Consider the following 21,619-nt stretch of genomic DNA (forward strand, 5'->3'; position numbering starts at 1 on the left):
TTTATGTGGATGGTATTTAACCCATTTATGGAGGTATTACTTGGCCCATGGTGTGAAGTCTCGGCCCATACATCTAACCTAATAGTTGCATGTAAACACAGCTGTGTGTTTTATGTGGTGTGTGTGAGTATATTGTGCAAGAGTGTGGGGGAGAAAAGAGAGAGAAAGAGAGATGGCATCCGAATTGGGACCATTGTTGCTGTTTCTCCTTTCTACTCTTGCTAATACCGTCAACATCCTTTTCTTTTGCGCGGTTGAGAGAATTTGGAGCAATCAAAGTGGAGGTTTAATTTTGGATCGAGCTTAGGTGATTATAATGTTCGTTTAGTTGGTTTTTGAGCCCGGATCCAATTTTTTCTAAGATTTCCTCATTTCCATGACATTAAAATTAAAGGTGACAACTCGTCACATAATCAAACTTTAATAGGTTAATACCCTAATTACAAAGTTGAAAATATACCTTTTTTAAGTTTGCATTGCCCAAAGAAAAACACACACATGCGCTGAGGTATTTGTGTTGATTCCGCATTTGGCCCCACAATTATATTAATGCCACACGTGACATAACTCGTTTCAGGACAATAATGAATAAACTATAGAAACTATTTCTGTAGTTTTCCCCTTAAAAGGAAAAAAGGTAAAATTATATGCTTTCAAATAAAATAATGAAAACAACATTTTTGTCCCAGACAAAATCAACCTCGTTCGAGTGAAACACAGAACATGTTTCCGCAAAATACCATTTTTGACACTTTAGTTGACACTTGTATTATTGTCAAGTGTCAATTGAATGTAATAACTGTTTTAAATTTAAAATGTCCAATACAATAATGTCACGCGACAAAGTGTAAACTAAAGTGTACATAATAGTGTATATGTAGCAAAATTCTTTATTTATTTCTTGTAGTTTTTTCAACATGGTGAATTTACTAGTCTCATTTAATGAAAATAGAATTGTTTCAGTTTTCGCACAAATGAAAAAAATATAATTAATATAATAGAAAATAAAAAATTTACTTACATTTTTTCTAATACACAATAACATAAAGTAATTGCTTAAATATGAGTTGTTCATATTTATTGATAACACCACATATTCATTGAGAACATATTAAAAAAATTTAAAAAATCAATTTACTCTAAAGAAGAAAATTGACATATGCGAAGACTTATTTTCCACAATAACATAAAGTAATTGCTTAAATATGAGTTGTTCATATTTATTGATAACACCACATATTCATTGAGAACATATTAAAAAAATTTAAAAAATCAATTTACTCTAAAGAAGAAAATTGACATATGCGAAGACTTATTTTCCAGTACATAATTACAAAATAGCTCAACAAATTTGGATTTTTAAAGGTTTATATACACAAAAGGTAATTAAATTAAGTATGACATTTGCCTATGAGCAAAAAATTAAAGTTTTATCCCCAAACATGTTTTAATATGTTGTTTTTTCTTTACTTATAAGTAAAAGATACTACTTATATTAATATAATTCATATATGAAGTAGGCTGGTCACTGTTATAATATTATTAAAAAATACTGGTACTAAAATTAAAAAATTAGTGAACATATCTCAACCGTGATATCAAAATAAAAAATTGTTAGAAAAATTTATTCTTTAGAAACTAATAATGGAAATAGTAATAAATGAACTATACAAATATTTTTTTATTATAGTTAAAAAAAATTAGTATAATTAAAATACTACAGTATTAAATTCAAATATTAGTATTCATCTAGCAAATTAAACTCATCGCTAATACAATATTTACATAAACAAAAATTACCTAATTTAAAAATTAAGCGAATAAATACTGATTCAGCATTTATACATAATATAAAAGATTACATGATTTAAAATATTAGGCGAATAAGTTAGCTTCAGTGGATTAATTATATTATGATGTACAAACACTTTTCTACTTTTTTATCGAATTTTTACTAGGAACTTGTTTGAGCCTCATTTTTATTGAATAATGTATTTTGAAATAGTATATTAATAAAGAACGTGTATTTAAAAATATAAGAAAAAATTTAATATTATTTTATTAAAGAATGTGTTGTTAAATATAAAAGATAAAAAAATGTATTTTGAAAATAATTGTGGTCAAACAGGGGCTACACCTATGATATGATTAGAATTTATGACATTGATAAATAATTAGCTGCAACTTCGTAGGGAAAATCCGAAGTTTCACCAGTTCGGTAAGTTTATGAAAAATGAGGAATTCGGTATTCTTGATTTCAATACCGTATATGCCTTTTGTCCGGTAAGATGATATATAACAGCAAGTTACAGTCGTACAACTAATTGGATAATAACATAATGAACAACAAATCAACTATTGAATTTACTGCAATAAATAACAGAACGAATAATTAAAATTGTAGGAAATGAAATTTCAAACCGAGGCCTATGTTACACAGTTTTCTTAAAACAGATTCGCCCCCTCACAGTCTGTACTTGAAGTTTAAAACGAGCGTCTATTTCCCATGATACAACGATAAAACTAATAGCTTCCGAGCACCGTAAAAACCACTCCGACGAATTGAACTAGTGCCTGAACTACACCACCACCAAGACAGAAATGCAGAAAAGACAGAATTTTATGCAAATGAATTTCTTGTGTATTCTAAACTTGAAAGCTTTTGCTTGTGTGTTGAAATGAGGAAAATGAGTCATTATTTATAGGTTAGGCTACCATTAATGGCAATGACCTTTGGAATTTCTCATCTTTTTTCCTATGTGGGACAAATTCATTTTTCCCACATAAACTCCCTTTTGAGTGGCACACTTTGAGCCTCAATTTCTCATTCACCCGAGCTTCATCTTTGTCAAGTAAGTATATGATTTCGATATACTCACGGAGGAGAACACAAATCAACTTTCATCTTCCAAATTGAACAACCGGGTCCCACTCAAAACTCGTGCCAAAGTCGGCCCATAACTCAGTTTTTTTTTTTTTTTCCCGACAACTTCCCCAAAGGACCACCTAAAGATAATAAAGAATAAAATAAAATCTAAATTTACCTAGATTATGTTCATATTATCATAGCCTGCAAAGTCACATAAAATGAATTGATGAACTGAATTGTTAGTGAAATTTTGATAAATGAATGTTCGATGAATTAATAATCTTGCTTAAATAGCAAAATTATTTTATCTCGACTGGGGTCAGTTTACTAATTTAACAATCCCGCTAAATGCATAAGATAATAATTTTTTGAGATCCTTTAAGGCCTAAGTAATATATGAAACAATAATTGTTTAAAGTCATAAAACTTTTCTTAGACCTACCGCTGCAAATCTTTTTTGACTACAAGAAGAATGTTCATTTTTATATTCACAGAAGGCTCTCCTCATCTCATCAATCAACGTATACTTTTTACTCCTTTCAAATGAGACGTCATTGTAGAAAAATGTATGAAAGTTTGAATGATGGGGAATCTTAAGTTAAAATTAATGATTGTAGAAATAATTTGAACGACTAATATTTCAAAATATTAAAATTTGAAGTCAATGCATATAGATTAATGTTTTCTCTTTAATGTATGTATGTGTGTATCTTTTTTTGTCCTTACTTATTAAATTTTGAATTTCATCACATTTAAATTTTTTTTCTTTTTAAATTTTCTACATTTGTTATGGTAAAATATAATACCGGTTATAAAAATATAAAATATCATTTATCGATAAATTAATAACCCCTCTAAAATAGTAATTTTTTCTTGATCTCAATATTATTAGTTTATAGAGGATTTACTGTATGTTTCAACTTAAATATTCATGCAATCTAGAACTAAAAAAACTTATTTAAAAAAAAAAAGAAAAAGAAATACAAAAATATGAAGACAAAAGCTCTTAATAGACTTGCAAGGCTTTTTCTAGTCCTCGAAATGCAATGGAAGGCACGAAATATTCGTTTTTATAGTTGTTCGAAGCTTTCAAATATATTTATTCCCGTTGACAAAGATTATTTTATTTGATTTTATTTTTATATTACAAGTTCGATGCATATCATTCTTTCTCTAGTTCTTAATAAGAGCATTCGCATAAACCTATTGTGATTTTATATTGCTTTACAAAATAATGGATTTGTGCTTATTGAGTTATCCTGATTAAATAAAAAAATCATATAGTTCTATTTGGTAGGGATAAAAATATAGATTTTAATCTAAATTAAATTAAATAATTATTTTAACAATATATTATTAAAAATTTAATTTTAATTCTAGTACTTCTAGTTCCATATGGTTCCAAAATCCAAATCCAAATAATGGAATACGAATTGTAACACTGTTTTTATCGGACCGTTCAAAAGGCAAAAGAAAAGGAGTGACAAACAATAAATATATATATTTTTTGTCACATCCAAAGTGCGTTGGATATTTAAAACCGGACAGAAGGCCCCCATTCATTATTTAGTGCACTTCTGCCCTTTACGCGAGCGAGAGAGAGAGAGAGAGAGCATTATTCCAAAATCATTTTTCTCAAAAAATAAATAATTATTTTCACATTTCTTCATATTTTTGAAGAATTATACACTACTTGTATACATTTTCTGATCAATGGTCATGATTTTGACACACCATGAACGTCAAACTTCATTTATAGAAATTTTGATTTTTTAACTACACATTCTTCAAGAATATATCACTTTTTCCAAAAAAATGGGTACTTACATTGATTACACACTACATTAAAGCTTTTCATTTATCCATCTTAAACCCCGGTTTGGCCCCCATTTTTTGAATTGAAAATGAATGAAATAATATATTTTTTTAAAAAAATAAGTGATTGAAAATAGGAGAGGGAAAAAAAATTTAACGAGGGCCAAAAGGAACTAAATGGACAGAAAAACTTTCCAGGTTTTGCGCTTTTATAGGCAACTTTTGGTCTGTGCATAAGAACGGGCGTTTAGATGAAGGGAAATAGAGAGAGAGAGAGAGAGATGGGCAATGAAATGGAATGGCTATCAACGTCAACTGTGATAGAAAGAGCAAAAGAGGAACTGGAAATTTTGGAAACTCACCATCCCAATGGCTTTCACTATTTGAAGTCGGAGCTCAAGATTTTCATTTCCAGTTTCGACTCTCACAACTTCTCTCCTCTTCCTCTATGTGATACTGATACTGCTCCTCTGCCTACTACTTCCTCTGCTCTCACTCAAGGTTTCTACTTTTCTCCTTCTAAATATCCTCTATAAAAGGCTTGGATTGACGACTTTATGAATGGATTTTCTTGATATATCAAGTCTTTTTTGATGATTCGATTTACTGCACTATCTGACCTGTATTAAGTAAAGGACCCCATTTATTGAGAGAGAGAGAGAGCGAGACAGAGGGAACTGTTTCTTGTTCAACTACAGGACAGTTATTCAATTTTATTCTTTTATTTTCTTTTTGTTCGTGTTCAAAAAAATTAGTTTGATATATATTTGTACAATTAAATGAATCACTTAATTCCACTTAATCTTATATATTTGCATATCAAACATGATGATTGACTTATTCCTTAAATAGCACATAGAAAAAGGAAAGAAGAATATCTAAAATTGCATATCTTTCTTTCTCTAGTTCTTAATAAGAGCATTCGCATAAACCTATTGTGATTTTATATTGCTTTACAAAATAATGGATTTGTGCTTATTGAGTTATCCTGATTAAATAAAAAAATCATATAGTTCTATTTGGTAGGGATAAAAATATAGATTTTAATCTAAATTAAATTAAATAATTATTTTAACAATATATTATTAAAAATTTAATTTTAATTCTAGTACTTCTAGTTCCATATGGTTCCAAAATCCAAATCCAAATAATGGAATACGAATTGTAACACTGTTTTTATCGGACCGTTCAAAAGGCAAAAGAAAAGGAGTGACAAACAATAAATATATATATTTTTTGTCACATCCAAAGTGCGTTGGATATTTAAAACCGGACAGAAGGCCCCCATTCATTATTTAGTGCACTTCTGCCCTTCACGCGAGCGAGAGAGAGAGAGAGAGAGAGAGAGAGAGAACATTATTCCAAAATCATTTTTCTCAAAAAATAAATAATTATTTTCACATTTCTTCATATTTTTGAAGAATTATACACTACTTGTATACATTTTCTGATCAATGGTCATGATTTTGACACACCATGAACGTCAAACTTCATTTATAGAAATTTTGATTTTTTAACTACACATTCTTCAAGAATATATCACTTTTTCCAAAAAAATGGGTACTTACATTGATTACACACTACATTAAAGCTTTTCATTTATCCATCTTAAACCCCGGTTTGGCCCCCATTTTTTGAATTGAAAATGAATGAAATAATATATTTTTTTAAAAAAATAAGTGATTGAAAATAGGAGAGGGAAAAAAAATTTAACGAGGGCCAAAAGGAACTAAATGGACAGAAAAACTTTCCAGGTTTTGCGCTTTTATAGGCAACTTTTGGTCTGTGCATAAGAACGGGCGTTTAGATGAAGGGAAATAGAGAGAGAGAGAGAGAGATGGGCAATGAAATGGAATGGCTATCAACGTCAACTGTGATAGAAAGAGCAAAAGAGGAACTGGAAATTTTGGAAACTCACCATCCCAATGGCTTTCACTATTTGAAGTCGGAGCTCAAGATTTTCATTTCCAGTTTCGACTCTCACAACTTCTCTCCTCTTCCTCTATGTGATACTGATACTGCTCCTCTGCCTACTACTTCCTCTGCTCTCACTCAAGGTTTCTACTTTTCTCCTTCTAAATATCCTCTATAAAAGGCTTGGATTGACGACTTTATGAATGGATTTTCTTGATATATCAAGTCTTTTTTGATGATTCGATTTACTGCACTATCTGACCTGTATTAAGTAAAGGACCCCATTTATTGAGAGAGAGAGAGAGCGAGACAGAGGGAACTGTTTCTTGTTCAACTACAGGACAGTTATTCAATTTTATTCTTTTATTTTCTTTTTGTTCGTGTTCAAAAAAATTAGTTTGATATATATTTGTACAATTAAATGAATCACTTAATTCCACTTAATCTTATATATTTGCATATCAAACATGATGATTGACTTATTCCTTAAATAGCACATAGAAAAAGGAAAGAAGAATATCTAAAATTGCATTTCTTACATATTATTTGATTTTAATCCTTCATCTTTCACACTGTATTTTCAGAAAGGAAATGTAATGAGACCCCAGTTTCAATTTTCACTAGTTTTATTTATAAAATCCTCCAAATGTAAACATTCTTGTACCAGCTAAATATTATTGTTTTCGTTGCAACAGAGTCATCAACCAGCAAAAAGAGAAAGGCAAACAGGCTGACGATCAATGAAGATGCTGATGAAACTGCGATGCCCAAGATTCAGAAGGTTGGCTCTAGTGGTTACACAAAAAAGATTGATGCAGTCCTTGAGAGAGCTCAACAATGTATCCATAAAATTCGACGATTCAAGGCCACTTTATAAGAGTTTGGAATAAAATATTACTCTTATGCACTGCACAATGTAAAGCCAACTACTTCCTTCTATTTGAGCATACATTAGAAGAAGCCATAGGCAGAAAAAACAAACGACTCATGTTCTGTTTACACAGAAGAAGACAGCATAAAATACCAATTTGGGAAATGCCAGGTTGTCTCAAAATTTTATCTCTGCATTAAAACAAATGAGTCTTAACCTTCATTTTATATACAATGATACATTTCCAGTACATAATGAAAATGTAACCACAACCTATTCACTCCATGGTGGTCCAGCCATTGAGTAAATAAATAACAGCCAAACAACAATAAACTTGCCAAAAGGTAGCAAAGGAAAAGATTCTATAACATTATAAATTTTATAAAATTGGACTGGGCTAGATCACTTTCCTCAACAGTGCTTGCAATTCATTTCAGTTTTTGAATAAGACCTTTTGTTCGTGTTTAAAAAAATTAGTTTGATATATATTTGTACAATTAAATGAATCACTTAATTCCACTTAGTCTTATATATTTGCATATCAAACATGATGATTGACTTATTCCTTAAATAGCACATAGAAAAAGGAAAGAAGAATATCTAAAATTGCATTTCTTACATATTATTTGATTTTAATCCTTCATCTTTCACACTGTATTTTCAGAAAGGAAATGTAATGAGACCCCAGTTTCAATTTTCGCTAGTTTTATTTATAAAATCCTCCAAATGTAAACATTCTTGTACCAGCTAAATATTATTGTTTTCGTTGCAACAGAGTCATCAACCAGCAAAAAGAGAAAGGCAAACAGGCTGACGATCAATGAAAATGCCGATGAAACTGCGATGCCCAAGATTCAGAAGGTTGGCTCTAGTGGTTACACAAAAAAGATTGATGCAGTCCTTGAGAGAGCTCAACAATGTATCCATAAAATTCGACGATTCAAGGCCACTTTATAAGAGTTTGGAATAAAATATTACTATTATGCACTGCACAATGTAAAGCCAACTTCTTCCTTCTATTTGAGCATACATTAGAAGAAGCCATAGGCAGAAAAAACAAACGACTCATGTTCTGTTTACACAGAAGAAGACAGCATAAAATACCAATTTGGGAAATGCCAGGTTGTCTCAAAATTTTATCTCTGCATTAAAACAAATGAGTCTTAACCTTCATTTTATATACAATGATACATTTCCAGTACATAATGAAAATGTAACCACAACCTATTCACTCCATGGTGGTCCAGCCATTGAGTAAATAAATAACAGCCAAACAACAATAAACTTGCCAAAAGGTAGCAAAGGAAAAGATTCTATAACATTATAAATTTTATAAAATTGGACTGGGCTAGATCACTTTCCTCAACAGTGCTTGCAATTCATTTCAGTTTTTGAATAAGACCACGGTATTGTTTTAATTTGCAAGATATTACAAATTTCTTTAGTATTTTCTTGTTCTCTGGTTAGCTTTATCAGAATTTAACACTGCAACAATTGAAGAGAACTATTCAGCTTCTTGCAGGCAGCCCACCCTGCGGATCTTTCCCGATAGAATAGACAAGGCAGGAACTTCACTAGAGTCATAAGCAAACTCAACGCGAGACCAGCTTAGGGTCCCTCATCCCTCTGAATTACCGGAAGTCAACTTTAACCCTTAAAATCAAGAATCTTCTCCACATCATATAACACACCCACGAGAATTCTTCTAGCAAGCTCCTGTCTTCTTTCGAAGGTCCACAGTTCTGCATGACTGGCCTTATTAAGTTAATTTATTATAAATAAGATAAAAATCAAAAGAACAAACATTTTACTTCAATGAAGCAGAAGAGAACAAGTCATTAGTTTACTTCACTTATTACTTATAAAAATGCATGTACTGCAAATGTCAAAAAATTTGTTCCCTTGTTGTTCTCTCCTGTTTCTCTCTTCAATCCTCTACCCATTTCTCTTCCTAAACCAACTTCCTTTGTTTTCGAAATTCGGCCCCACCGTTTCCCAACCATCTTGCTTAACTTTAGCTGTGTATTTAAGCCGTACACCCATTGCCCAACTCCAAACGTCTATTGCACTTAAACTCTTGAATTTATTACAAATATATCAAAGGTAAAGACATGCTTGAATCTATTAGTATTAAGAACGTGCGTTGCATGTTTTATATATCGAATGAATGATATGCGTAATTTTTTAAAGTATTAATATTCTATAAAGTACTCGAAGTAATTGATATTGTTAAAAGAAAAATTAACATTGTAATAATATTTTTTTTTTTTTTTTGAAATTATGTATATAATGTGAAAACATTGAATAAGGATTGATTGCACTTATTTTTCATTTTGAAGTCGGAATGTTTTTCTTTCTCAAACATGACAAAGATATCTCTTAAAGTTCTCTTGCCACGTCAGCAATGAAAAGTTTTTATTCTTCCCACTGGTGGCAGGAGATCAGGCTTGGTACATCAACGCCTATTTTCGATTGTGTTCATGAGCTAGTTTTATTTATAAAATCCTCCAAATGTAAACATTCTTGTACCAGCTAAATATTATTGTTTTCGTTGCAACAGAGTCATCAACCAGCAAAAAGAGGAAGGCAAACAGGCTGACGATCAATGAAAATGCCGATGAAACTGCGATGCCCAAGATTCAGAAGGTTGGCTCTAGTGGTTACACAAAAAAGATTGATGCAGTCCTTGAGAGAGCTCAACAATGTATCCATAAAATTCGACGATTCAAGGCCACTTTATAAGAGTTTGGAATAAAATATTACTATTATGCACTGCACAATGTAAAGCCAACTTCTTCCTTCTATTTGAGCATACATTAGAAGAAGCCATAGGCAGAAAAAACAAACGACTCATGTTCTGTTTACACAGAAGAAGACAGCATAAAATACCAATTTGGGAAATGCCAGGTTGTCTCAAAATTTTATCTCTGCATTAAAAGAAATGAGTCTAACCTTCATTTTATATACAATGATACATTTCCAGTACATAATGAAAATGTAACAACAACCTATTCACTCCATGGTGGTCCAGCCATTGAGTAAATAAATAACAGCCAAACAACAATAAACTTGCCAAAAGGTAGCAAAGGAAAAGATTCTATAACATTATAAATTTTATAAAATTGGACTGGGCTAGATCACTTTCCTCAACAGTGCTTGCAATTCATTTCAGTTTTTGAATAAGACCACGGTATTGTTTTAATTTGCAAGATATTACAAATTTCTTTAGTATTTTCTTGTTCTCTGGTTAGCTTTATCAGAATGTAACACTGCAACAATTGAAGAGAACTATTTAGCTTCTTGCAGGCAGTCCACCCTGCGGATCTTTCCCGATAGAATAGACAAGGCAGGAACTTCACTAGAGTCATAAGCAAACTCAGCGCGAGACCAGCTTTGGGTCCCTCATCCCTCTGAATTACCGGAAGTCAACTTTAACCCTTAAAATCAAGAATCTTCTCCACATCATATAACACACCCACGAGAATTCTTCTAGCAAGCTCCTGTCTTCTTTCGAAAGTCCACAGTTCTGCATGACTGGCCTTATTAAGTTAATTTATTATAAATAAGATAAAAATCAAAAGAACAAACATTTTACTTCAATGAAGCAGAAGAGAACAAGTCATTAGTTTACTTCACTTATTACTTATAAAAATGCATGTACTGCAAATGTCAAAAAATTTGTTCCCTTGTTGTTCTCTCCTGTTTCTCTCTTCAATCCTCTACCCATTTCTCTTCCTAAACCAACTTCCTTTGTTTTCGAAATTCGGCCCCACCGTTTCCCAACCATCTTGCTTAACTTTAGCTGTGTATTTAAGCCGTACACCCATTGCCCAACTCCAAACGCCTATTGCACTTAAACTCTTGAATTTATTACAAATATATCAAAGGTAAAGACATGCTTGAATCTATTAGTATTAAGAACGTGCGTTGCATGTTTTATATATCGAATGAATGATATGCGTAATTTTTTAAAGTATTAATATTCTATAAAGTACTCGAAGTAATTGATATTGTTAAAAGAAAAATTAACATTGTAATAATATTTTTTTTTTTTTTTTGAAATTATGTATATAATGTGAAAACATTGAATAAGGATTGATTGCACTTATTTTTCATTTTGAAGTCGGAATGTTTTTCTTTCTCAAACATGACAAAGATATCTCTTAAAGTTCTCTTGCCACGTCAGCAATGAAAAGTTTTTATTCTTCCCACTGGTGGCAGGAGATCAGGCTTGGTACATCAACGCCTATTTTCGATTGTGTTCATGAATACGTTTTAGACACTGCTTTAGAATTAGGTATGGTAAAAGTGGAACAAATCACGAAACTAATGTAACAAATAATTTTTTTCCCTCTCTTCGACCTACATCTTAAAATCTAGGCCTGGGTCTAGCATATAGATGTTCAGCCCAAAGAACTCCACAAATTCATAAATATGAACAAAAAATAATGCATATATGCATGAATATGATGAGGCAATAATACTATTCGGCCACCACGTGCTTATGATGCCCTAAACGGATGTATATATACAATTAAAATGATTCATGGTAATAGATAAATCTAAAATAGAAATTTCATACAATTAAATCCATAATAATAGAAATTAAATTCAAATGCCAACCAAGCTTAACTAATCGCATAATAATAATAATAATAATTTGCAACACTCGCCAACTTATAAGCAGCTTATGTTTATCATTTAGATGGACAATACTAAAGGAATTAAAAAAATAAAAATATAGAGAAAAAGAACTACATTATCTTTTTAGCATGATTAAATATTTCGTCAAAGATCAAAACAACAATTTTTTTTTAAGAATTTGTCTCAGACAAATCGATTTCTCTAAAATTTCAATGCCCAACAACATGAATACATTTACATATATAAGTATCATCAAGGCTATTTTCGAGTTTTGAGAAGTTCTAACCCACAACAAATTGCTTTCATTAACAACGGTTGTTAATTTTAGCTCACTTCAAATTGTTTTCATTGACAATAAGTCTAGAATAAGATAGGTTGATTTTTATAGCTATCATAATCTTAAGGGATAATTGCAGCAGAAGCCTCAAACCTTTACAACACTAGCATACTTTCCCCAAATCTTTGATTTGTTACAGCCGTCACCTCTAACATTCCCAAACGTTGCATATGAGGCCCCCTTGGACGGTTTTTATCCAAAATTCCATTAGTTGACCAAAAAATTGATTTTGACCATATTTTAATAGTTTTTAAGTGGGCAAAATGGTAACTTCACATTAAAATCAAAATTAAAAAAAGGGAAAAAATAAAATTGGCCTTCTTCTCCGTCGCACCCCACCCCAACCCACCCCACCTGCCACAAATCCATCCCCTTTCACATAAACACTATCCATATACTTAACCTCTTGACAGGCAGATGATTTATTAGCAAAATCTCTCACGTTTGTTGTAAAAGCAGATTCTTGTGAAGAACCCATATCGAAAATGGCCTGAGAACAAACCCTATGTTCAGAAGCCAACCTCTTCGTCAGTAAAAACAAGATACATCAATTGTCTGAGTCAAAAATATACCAATCAATACATGTTCAATTTTCAAACCCTGATTCCATGGATCTACAAAGAAAATTCTTCAACCCAAAACATACCAGTCAGTATTTAATCGCTTAGGAACATCAATCATCCACTCGGGAAGCATAAGTTGCTTTGCGAACCATTGGCAAGCTTTGACCCCTTTCAGTCTGGATGCCTGTCTAACATCGTCTATGTCTCTTAAATCTCAACGCTGTTCTTGGGATTCAATTTTCAATTCGAGTATGAGTTTCAGTTCAGGTTGGAGCTGGAGGTCCCTTTGCTGGTTCGCATTAAGCGAGTTGAAGGGTGAGAACAGTGGAGGCTAAACAACGTGCTTGGTGTTGATCGTCGTGACGGTTCTGGCCTGCCGTTGTAAGGAGATTTCTCGACGCCTTTACTGGTCTGAGATAGCCGACCGTTTGAATGGACGGTGGAGTTCGTGCGTCACCATCTATTTAAGCAGCAGGTTGGGGTAGGGTGGAGAAGACGACCAATTTTATTTTTTCCCTTTTTTAAATTTTGATTTTAATGTGAAGTTACCATTTTGCCTTGTTAAAAACTTTTAAAATATGGTCAAAATCAATTTTTTGGTCAACTAACGAAATTTTGAATGAAAACCGTCCAAAGGGGCCCCATATGCAACGTTTGGAAAGGTTAGAGGTGACGGCTACAACAAATTAAAGGTTTGGGGAAAGTCTGTTAATGTTTTAAGGTTTGGGGCTTCTGCTGCAATTATCCCTAATCTTAATTATATTTATTACAAAATAGATGTACAAACATAAAGCAGCTTTGCATCAATCTCTTCATTGGCAAGAAATTAAAAAACGTAGTCTCAACAGACTCAGTCCATCTTCCTTCATTATATATTGAAATTTTAAACTTCTTATTATTGAAGATCATCACCAACTTTAAAATCTAGAATTTTCTAGTTAGTTTACCATTAATTTAGTCACATGTAATTTTCTATGCTAGAATATTCTAGGAGCCATTTGTAATACTATCTTATTACTAAAGCTAGAGGTATCTAGGATTATCTTCACCATCATACTAGAACCATCCATACCCATCCATTAACACTTACAAATACAAGGTGACTATGTATCCATGTGTGAGAAAGATTAGAGAAAGTGTGTGAAGAGAGTGAGAGCAAATAGAATAAGTGGGAAAGAGAGACATAGCGAGGTAGTGTAGTGTGTTAGTGAGGAATGTCTTCATATAATCAAAGTATGTAAAATTTATTTCATAAATAAAATAACATATTTTTTAAGTCTTAAATTCTACAATTATTGTGTGTGAATAGTTTAGAATTATAACACACTATAATGTTGTAATAATTTATTTAGTTTCAGATAATGATAAAAATATAGCGAAAAATAATTGAGAACTTAAGTGTGAAAATGAACAAAGATTATAAATATTTATTGTAGTTATAATGTTGTATAGTTAATAAAAATTTTAGTGGGGACATAATTACCCATTTTATTTGGTATTCCACTTTTATTTAAATTTAGGTATCATGGGAATTCATATATAACTTCCAATTAAAATAAATTTTAAATAAGTGTAAATATAATATAAAATGAAATTTTATCAAATTATATAGTAACATTTTCTATACATTCATTTTATTACATTAAGGGTTCTTTTCATTGAAAGAATGAAATTTGGGTGGAGAGAAAGTGAATTCCAGGGAATTTAATTGTTTAGAACTTGTTTTATTGGGAATTGTCAATTAAATGTGTTTGATTTGTATAATTTTTTACTTGAAAATGTTGAAATTTTGGATCTTTTGATGCTTGTTTGACTTTGTTTTCCATTAAAATTGTCAATTAAAGGGATATAATTTATTGCAATTGTGAATAGAATTTATTTCCATTGTCGAAAATAAAAAAAAATAAAAAAAACAAGTTGGAAAACACTTTTCCACCAAAAACCAAATGAAAACAAATTCCTTAAAAACCAAGAAAAGGGGTCACGTGGGAGGATAGGATGGAAAACCAATTCCATGAAAAATTTTGCCCATCAAACAACACATTTGGATGGAAAATAACTCCATTTTCCATAGAATTGACTTGTATCAAACAAGCCCTAAATATATTATTTACTTGTTAGGATATGAAACAACAAAATGAAACAATCATTTAAATAAGGGAATGAATATAGATGTTATTTTTTAAACTAACTAATTCAATCTTATTTGAATGATTGTTTCCACAAACAATTGAGGAAGGAAATTTAATTTATATTTTTGTAATAAAAGATGTTAATAAAAATTAATATAAAATTGAAAAGATTAATTTAGGGAATTATTAACAAATGGAAAAGAAAAGAGAGATTCTTGCTCCGAGTTTTATTTTGGATTTGCGTAGTGATAAAATCATTTCCAATTGGCTCCACCAATTCTTCAATAATAGGTATATGGCTGATTATTAAAGAATCTTTCATAGTAAAGGTTTTTTTTTTTTTTTTTTTTTTCATGTTGAATAAGTTGAATTAATGTTATTAATTAATTATTAACAAAACTAAAATTAAATAAGGATATATTGGACATATGACTAAATATGTAAGGAATTAATGTTATTAATTAATTATTAACAAAACTAAAATTAAATAAAAATATATTAGGTATATAGCTAAATATGGAAGGGTAAATTAGGTATTCAAAAGTTTCTCCTCAATCCTCCCTTTGATATATTGTAGATGAATACACCTCCCTTTAATATATTGTAGATGAATGCACTTTATAATTTAAAAGCTATTTTTCACTCTCTTAGCTTAATGTCAAACAAAGATAACTTAAGTAGCACTTAACATTGTATCGAGGATTCTTTAAGAAAACATAATATCAATCAGACAAGCAGTGATAGAACATATGTCTATTTTAATAATGCTTAACGAGGGGTGGGACGAGAGTTCTCTTAACTACGATGGGGGATAAAGGAAAATGTCTTCGAGTTTATATAAGATATGATGTTCTAATCCTTTCCATTAAAAACTCTCTTTTTGCTGCAGCTTATACAGAAGGTGATTGTAAATTTATTTTTTTTACCCCAATAATACGATATCATTTAAAAGGGATAATTGCAGTATCAATCCCAAACTTTTCAACTTTTTGCAAACTATACCTTAACATTTTATTTTTGTGGTCAAAGTCACAAACCTTTCACTTTAACGACATTTGCAGTCCATTGGACAGATTCCATCCAATATTCAATTAGTTAACCCTGAATAAAAAGTTTGACTCAACTTGACAAATAGTATATTTTATCATTTCTATAATAAAACAATTAAAATAATTAACTAAAAAATAAAAATATTGTTCATCTTCTCCAAAGATCCCCCACGCCTACGCCTACCCCTACCCCTATGCCTGCCCAACCCCCACCCTTCCCTAAAATAAAAAATCAGGAAATCAAATCCCTGTCACCACCAACACCCATCCAAACGATGCCCACCGCCACCACCTTTACCCAAATCCTAGACAACACAAAATAAATGTCGATTCATCCAATGATAAGTGTGTAAAAAATGCTGAATAGGAAAATCTCTTTATGGGTCCCATATTTGGGTCAACCACAGTCGAATTCAGATTTGAATTTGCACTACTCTGCGTTGACGTTTCAGATTTGGATTCCCCCAAAATCTTGTTTTATATATTCTGTTTCTTTTTTATTTCTTCCATTCTTTTCCCTTTTAACCCAAATCTTGTGCCGTGCATAGAAGAGATTGACCCATAAATCTTCATTTTGGATTGAGTTTTGATAAATTTGAACAACCAGGTCTTGTTGGGCTTGACATCTAGAGAATCGGTTGTTATATAAAGTTAAAAGGTGTAGAAATTTGGCAGATCTGGTGTTTTTATGTTAAAAGTAGGCTGTCATAATTGATTATATCCTATATAAATCGGTGAATAATAACTGAAAACTAATTGAAAAATAAATTGTGATTGTAGGAATATCGGTGGCATTGAGATCTGGGATTTAGGTGAGGAGCAAAGCAGGAAGTGTGTTGGTGGTAAAGCCATGCGGGGGACACTAGCTGAATGCAGTGGCTTTGGACAACAGGTTCATTTACGGGACGGTAGTTCGAAGAGGTGCTGTAGCTTTGTGGACGAAAAGGTTGCATCTTAGGGAAGCGTGGAGGGTAAGGAGGAGGGTGGGATTTTTGGAGAGGATGAACAACATTTTTTTGGTCAATTATTTTAACTGTTTTATTATAGAAATTGTAAATATACCATTTTAGCCACATTTAATTTTTCAAGTTAGTCAAATATTTTATTTCAAAGTTGACTAACGGAATATTTGATTGAATCCGTTCAATGGACCACAATTGTCATTATAGTGAAAGGTTTAGGACTGTGCCAGCAGAAATAAAAGATTAAGGTATAGTTTGCAGAAATTAAAAGGTTTGGGACCACTACTACAATTATCCCTACTTATAATGATACATATAGAGCTCAAGCACATGAAGAGTAAAAAAACAATTCTTCAGTTTCAAAATAACCATATGTCTCAGATGAAGTAAACTATAAACGCCAACCATACAACCCTTGTTTGAGCCCCATTTTGAGGAAAATAATGCATTTTGAATAGTAGATTGATGGAGAATGTGTGGTTAAAAATTAAGGAAAAATTTGGATCTACGTGTAATATTATTTTATTGAAAAATGTATAATTGAAAATAAGTTCTGAAAAAAATGAATTTTTAGAAGAATGGGGATCAAACAAGGGCTAAGAAAAACATTCTCATTAACAATGCATGGAAATGATGCAGAAAGAAAAAATGCAACATTGCACAGCTATGTTTTCAGTAGATATGTTACTAATTGCAACTTTGCACTTAATCATGGAACAGGGCTTTGCGCTTTCACAAGAACTGAATCCGGCACAATTCTAATATCTTGACTTGTCTAAACTAACCAATAGCCTGAATACTAGTTAAAATAAAATATCAATTTTTATTAATAAAACTCTCACCTTAATTAAAGATGTTGTGGGGAAGTCAAAAATGTCATCAATAGTTACTAAGTCTAGTTCATTAGCAATTTAGTACAATGACCCAAAATGTGGAATACTAGTGATGGTTGTGAAAAACATCTCTTCTTCCTATCTCAAACGTTCAAATAAATAAGATTTCAGCATAGAAAATTTTCATGGGAAAATCAATTGCATACTTTATTATGATATAGATCTCCCACAAAAGATTATCTCATTTACCAAATAATAGGCACCATATCCTCCTAGCTCACCGAGATAGCATAAAAACATTTCCCGTCAGGAAATCAGAGCCAATATAAAAATAATCTTTTCCTATCAATTCTAAACAAATGCATTAGCTTAGAGAAAATTTTCTAATTTCTATATTCTTATATACTTCTTCAATCACTAAATTTGCAACCATCTAATGAATTTAAAAAGAGAACATAGAGATCGACTAGCTAAAACAGTAGGGACCAGAGGAGGAAGTAAGTGATAACGTAGTTACCTCTGAGGACAGAAGCATATCCCAACTTCTGGTCCATTTGTGCATTATGGGTTCCCTTTGATCGAACTCCTCGTGGCATCTTATTATGGACCTTCAATTCTTATCCTCCTAGATGCACTGTTGTCACTTAGCAAATCATTCATTCAATAGAGACCTCAAACGACTCACTTCTCTAATTCACTAGCTCAATCATTCTTCACTTCTTTCACTCTGTTTCCGTCACTCTCCACAATCTTCAACTCACTACCCCCTCTGTCCAAGCCACGACACCCTAAAGCAACAAGATAAAGAAGCTTCCTCCGAGCCTCATAAACTGGATTTGGCTCAACCAAGCATCCCCTCTCATATGCCTCCCTCAGAAACACTGTGTGTCTCTTCCCTTTGGTCGACAAATAGAACATCCCAGGATGATCCAGGAACAAATCCCTAATATTCAATTCAATTCCAAACCATTTCCTAAAATGACTAATCTTTTCTACCTCCACCATCTTCTCCACAGTCAAGCTCAAGAACTCATGCACAATCCCCACTGCCCGCTTTTCCACTCTCATCATTCCACTCTTACTCCTCTTTTTCTCCACCAAACCCATTTCCTCATATGGCCCAATATACGGTAAGCTCTGCCATTCCTTTACTTTCGCCTTAAAATTCTTTGTCAAACGCATCCCTGGTGGAAACACGTGTTTAAATCTATACTTCAATTCAGTCCTATCCACACTACAATCCTCTTTACAACATTCTTCAACCCTCCATTTTTCGACAGCGGGAACCAAACAATCCTTTGGCACTTCACAAGAATTGAGCCTTAAAACATGAGTATTGGGCTCATTTCCATCGGCAAGCGAAAAGAGGTCAAAATTTTTTGCAATAACAGAGTCCTCAAAGTCATCGGGGAGGCCCAATTCTCTCCATACCTTAAAAAGGGCTCGAAGAGGCAGCTTTTTAGTCATTGACATGGAGAGAAGCTTTACCAATCTCGTGACTACAAGTGGCAATGAGTCCTCAATAGCCTCAGACTCTTGACGGATGACTTGTAGGGCGGCGGGAGTGAGGGAGCAGAAAGGCTGGAGTTTTTCGGGGTTGTGAAAAATGTGGAAGATGTGGGGGTACTTCCGGAGGAAGGCGGCTGGGCCCCGGTTAAGGTGAAGTTTCTGGGAGAGACGATGGAGGAAGTCGAGGGAAACGGAGGGTGGGTCGGAGGTTGAGGCAAGAATGAGGTCCTGGATGGCGATCGCTTTGAGGAGGATCTTGTATTTCTCCATGAGCTTTTCGAAGGTGGGATCTCGGGCTCTGGAGGCTACATACTGAGCTGAGGTGGTTGTGGTGCGGCGTAGAAGGGCGGATGCGACGAGGGGTTTGGCAGTGAGTGTTCTGAAGATTTGGGCCGCCATTATCGGCTGCTCTCAGTTAGTGGCTGTGGATTTGGCTCACCACTTGCTCTGAGCAGATGCGGAAATGCACTTCTGCGAAGCGTGTTCTTCCTATTCAAAGGTAGGATTCTTCTTTAAACGAAAATAGGTTTAACATTTGATTGTGTCCCATTCGTCGGGGGGGAAAAAACAAGAAACAAAAAAAACAAAAATTATTTCTTTTCAAATTCATTTTTAATCTTATATTAATATTAGATCAATAAAATAATTTTACATGTAAATCAATTACACTTCCATACTTTTAATTATACATTCTCCTAAAATTACTATTACAAAATCTATTGTCACACAAAGCCCTGTTTGACAATCATTATTTTAAAATTCTTTAATTATCTTATTGATTTTCAACCATATATTTATACGAAAAGACATATTGCACATAAATTTAAAAAAATTTCATATCATTTACCAAATATTTTCCAAAAAATTACTATTCAAAGATCTTTTTTTTTTTTTTTTTTCCAAATAACGGCTATCAAATAAGATAAAATGGGACTCAAACAAATCCTCAAAATAACCGTCACAAATGTAGCAAAGTTTTATTTTGGTTAAACTTTGTTTACTGATGTGTTTACCCTAATCTAGGTATGATACAAGATTAGCGGAAACGAAATCAAGTCATGTTCAATTAAGTATTATTTCAATATCGCTGTTTTCCCCAAAGCTATATGCAATGAATAATGCTTATCCTCCAAGATTGATCTCAACATGTTTCTTCATGAAAAGAGAAGCATTGTAACGAATATAATTTGATTTCTTTTAATCTCTTCGTATAAAAATAATCAAGTTGTCATCTAAATCAATCATCATAGCAATAAGATTGATGTAATTTAAGGAGACGGAAAGATTATCGTAACTGCTTTCCAAACCGGCCTCTCATACAAAAGCATATTAATGGATTTTACCTAGTCACATAGACTTCAAGCTAACGGACAAAATCAAAATGTAGATGAATTATAATCTGCAATTCCACTAACGAACAAAATAAAAATTGTAGATTAATTACAATCCACAATTCTTTCATCATTCTTCCTTTCTATCGTGAAGAAACTATAAAACAAAGCCTTGATTTAGACTTGTGAGGTCAGAGAAATCAGTAGCTTGTAACGAGTTCTCTTGAATTTCTGACATGTGATCTATGCACTATGACATTTAACTTGTAAATTGTTACATGTGATATTGATCCAATAGCATGTAACCAGTTCTCTTAAATATATGACATGAAGATATTGATTTGTTACCCATGTAATATAATCTGTGACATGTAATAATATGAATGTGACATGTTATTAGTGCACAAAGACATATGACATGTGATCGGTGACCAGTTAATTTTGATTTATGACATGTTGACATTGATTTGAGACTTATACAATATGATTTGCGATATGTAAAGTGTGATTTGTGACCAATTCGATTTGATATGTCACCTATAGACATTTATCTGTGATCCATGCAAAATGATCTGTGACCTATCACCACCATTGACACTACCACCAGATATTAACACAATATCTGACACACAATATGTTAATAGTGACTCTCGCCAACGCCACTACCATAACAAAACTACCTCAAAACCAACACAAAAATCACTTCAAAATCTCCAAAATAGTCACAAAACACCACAAAACTGTTGCAATGACAACATGAGCATAGCGACAATTTGGTGCCACACACAGT

At 32.3% G+C, this 21,619-nt stretch overlaps 2 protein-coding genes across 9 annotated transcripts; one reads left to right on the forward strand and one right to left on the reverse strand.

Annotated features, from left to right (window-relative positions):
* The first annotated feature begins 4,903 nt into the window (after window positions 1-4,903).
* On the forward strand, window positions 4,904-10,393 carry LOC111401216. 4 transcript variants are annotated; one of them, XM_023028856.1, is made up of 2 exons: window positions 4,904-5,185; window positions 7,294-7,657. In XM_023028856.1, exons 1-2 carry the CDS (start codon window positions 4,936-4,938, stop codon window positions 7,473-7,475), a joined length of 432 nt encoding a protein of 143 aa, XP_022884624.1. In that variant the 5' UTR covers window positions 4,904-4,935; the 3' UTR covers window positions 7,476-7,657. The 4 variants fall into 4 exon arrangements, with proteins under 4 accessions (XP_022884624.1, XP_022884622.1, XP_022884623.1 ...); XM_023028854.1 differs by lacking the exons at window positions 4,904-5,185; window positions 7,294-7,657 and adding exons at window positions 6,460-6,741; window positions 10,030-10,393; XM_023028855.1 differs by lacking the exons at window positions 4,904-5,185; window positions 7,294-7,657 and adding exons at window positions 6,460-6,741; window positions 8,245-8,603.
* On the reverse strand, window positions 7,647-20,013 carry LOC111401215 (protein ROOT PRIMORDIUM DEFECTIVE 1). Of its 5 annotated transcripts, XM_023028848.1 has the most exons (3): window positions 18,507-20,011; window positions 10,656-11,003; window positions 7,647-7,920 (listed from the first exon to the last, which is right to left on the reverse strand). In XM_023028848.1, the coding sequence occupies exon 1, from the start codon at window positions 19,895-19,897 to the stop codon at window positions 18,692-18,694; it is 1,206 nt and encodes a 401-aa protein (XP_022884616.1). In that variant the 5' UTR covers window positions 19,898-20,011; the 3' UTR covers window positions 7,647-7,920; window positions 10,656-11,003; window positions 18,507-18,691. The 5 variants fall into 5 exon arrangements, with proteins under 5 accessions (XP_022884616.1, XP_022884620.1, XP_022884619.1 ...); XM_023028852.1 differs by lacking the exons at window positions 7,647-7,920; window positions 10,656-11,003 and adding an exon at window positions 8,598-9,211 and having other exon boundaries at window positions 18,507-20,013; XM_023028851.1 differs by lacking the exons at window positions 7,647-7,920; window positions 10,656-11,003 and adding an exon at window positions 8,598-9,219 and having other exon boundaries at window positions 18,507-20,013.
* Between the last annotated feature and the right edge of the window lie 1,606 nt (window positions 20,014-21,619).

Source organism: Olea europaea, chromosome 10, assembly GCF_002742605.1.
Source record: "Olea europaea var. sylvestris chromosome 10, O_europaea_v1, whole genome shotgun sequence".
In the NCBI taxonomy this organism is placed as follows: Eukaryota; Viridiplantae; Streptophyta; class Magnoliopsida; order Lamiales; family Oleaceae; genus Olea; species Olea europaea.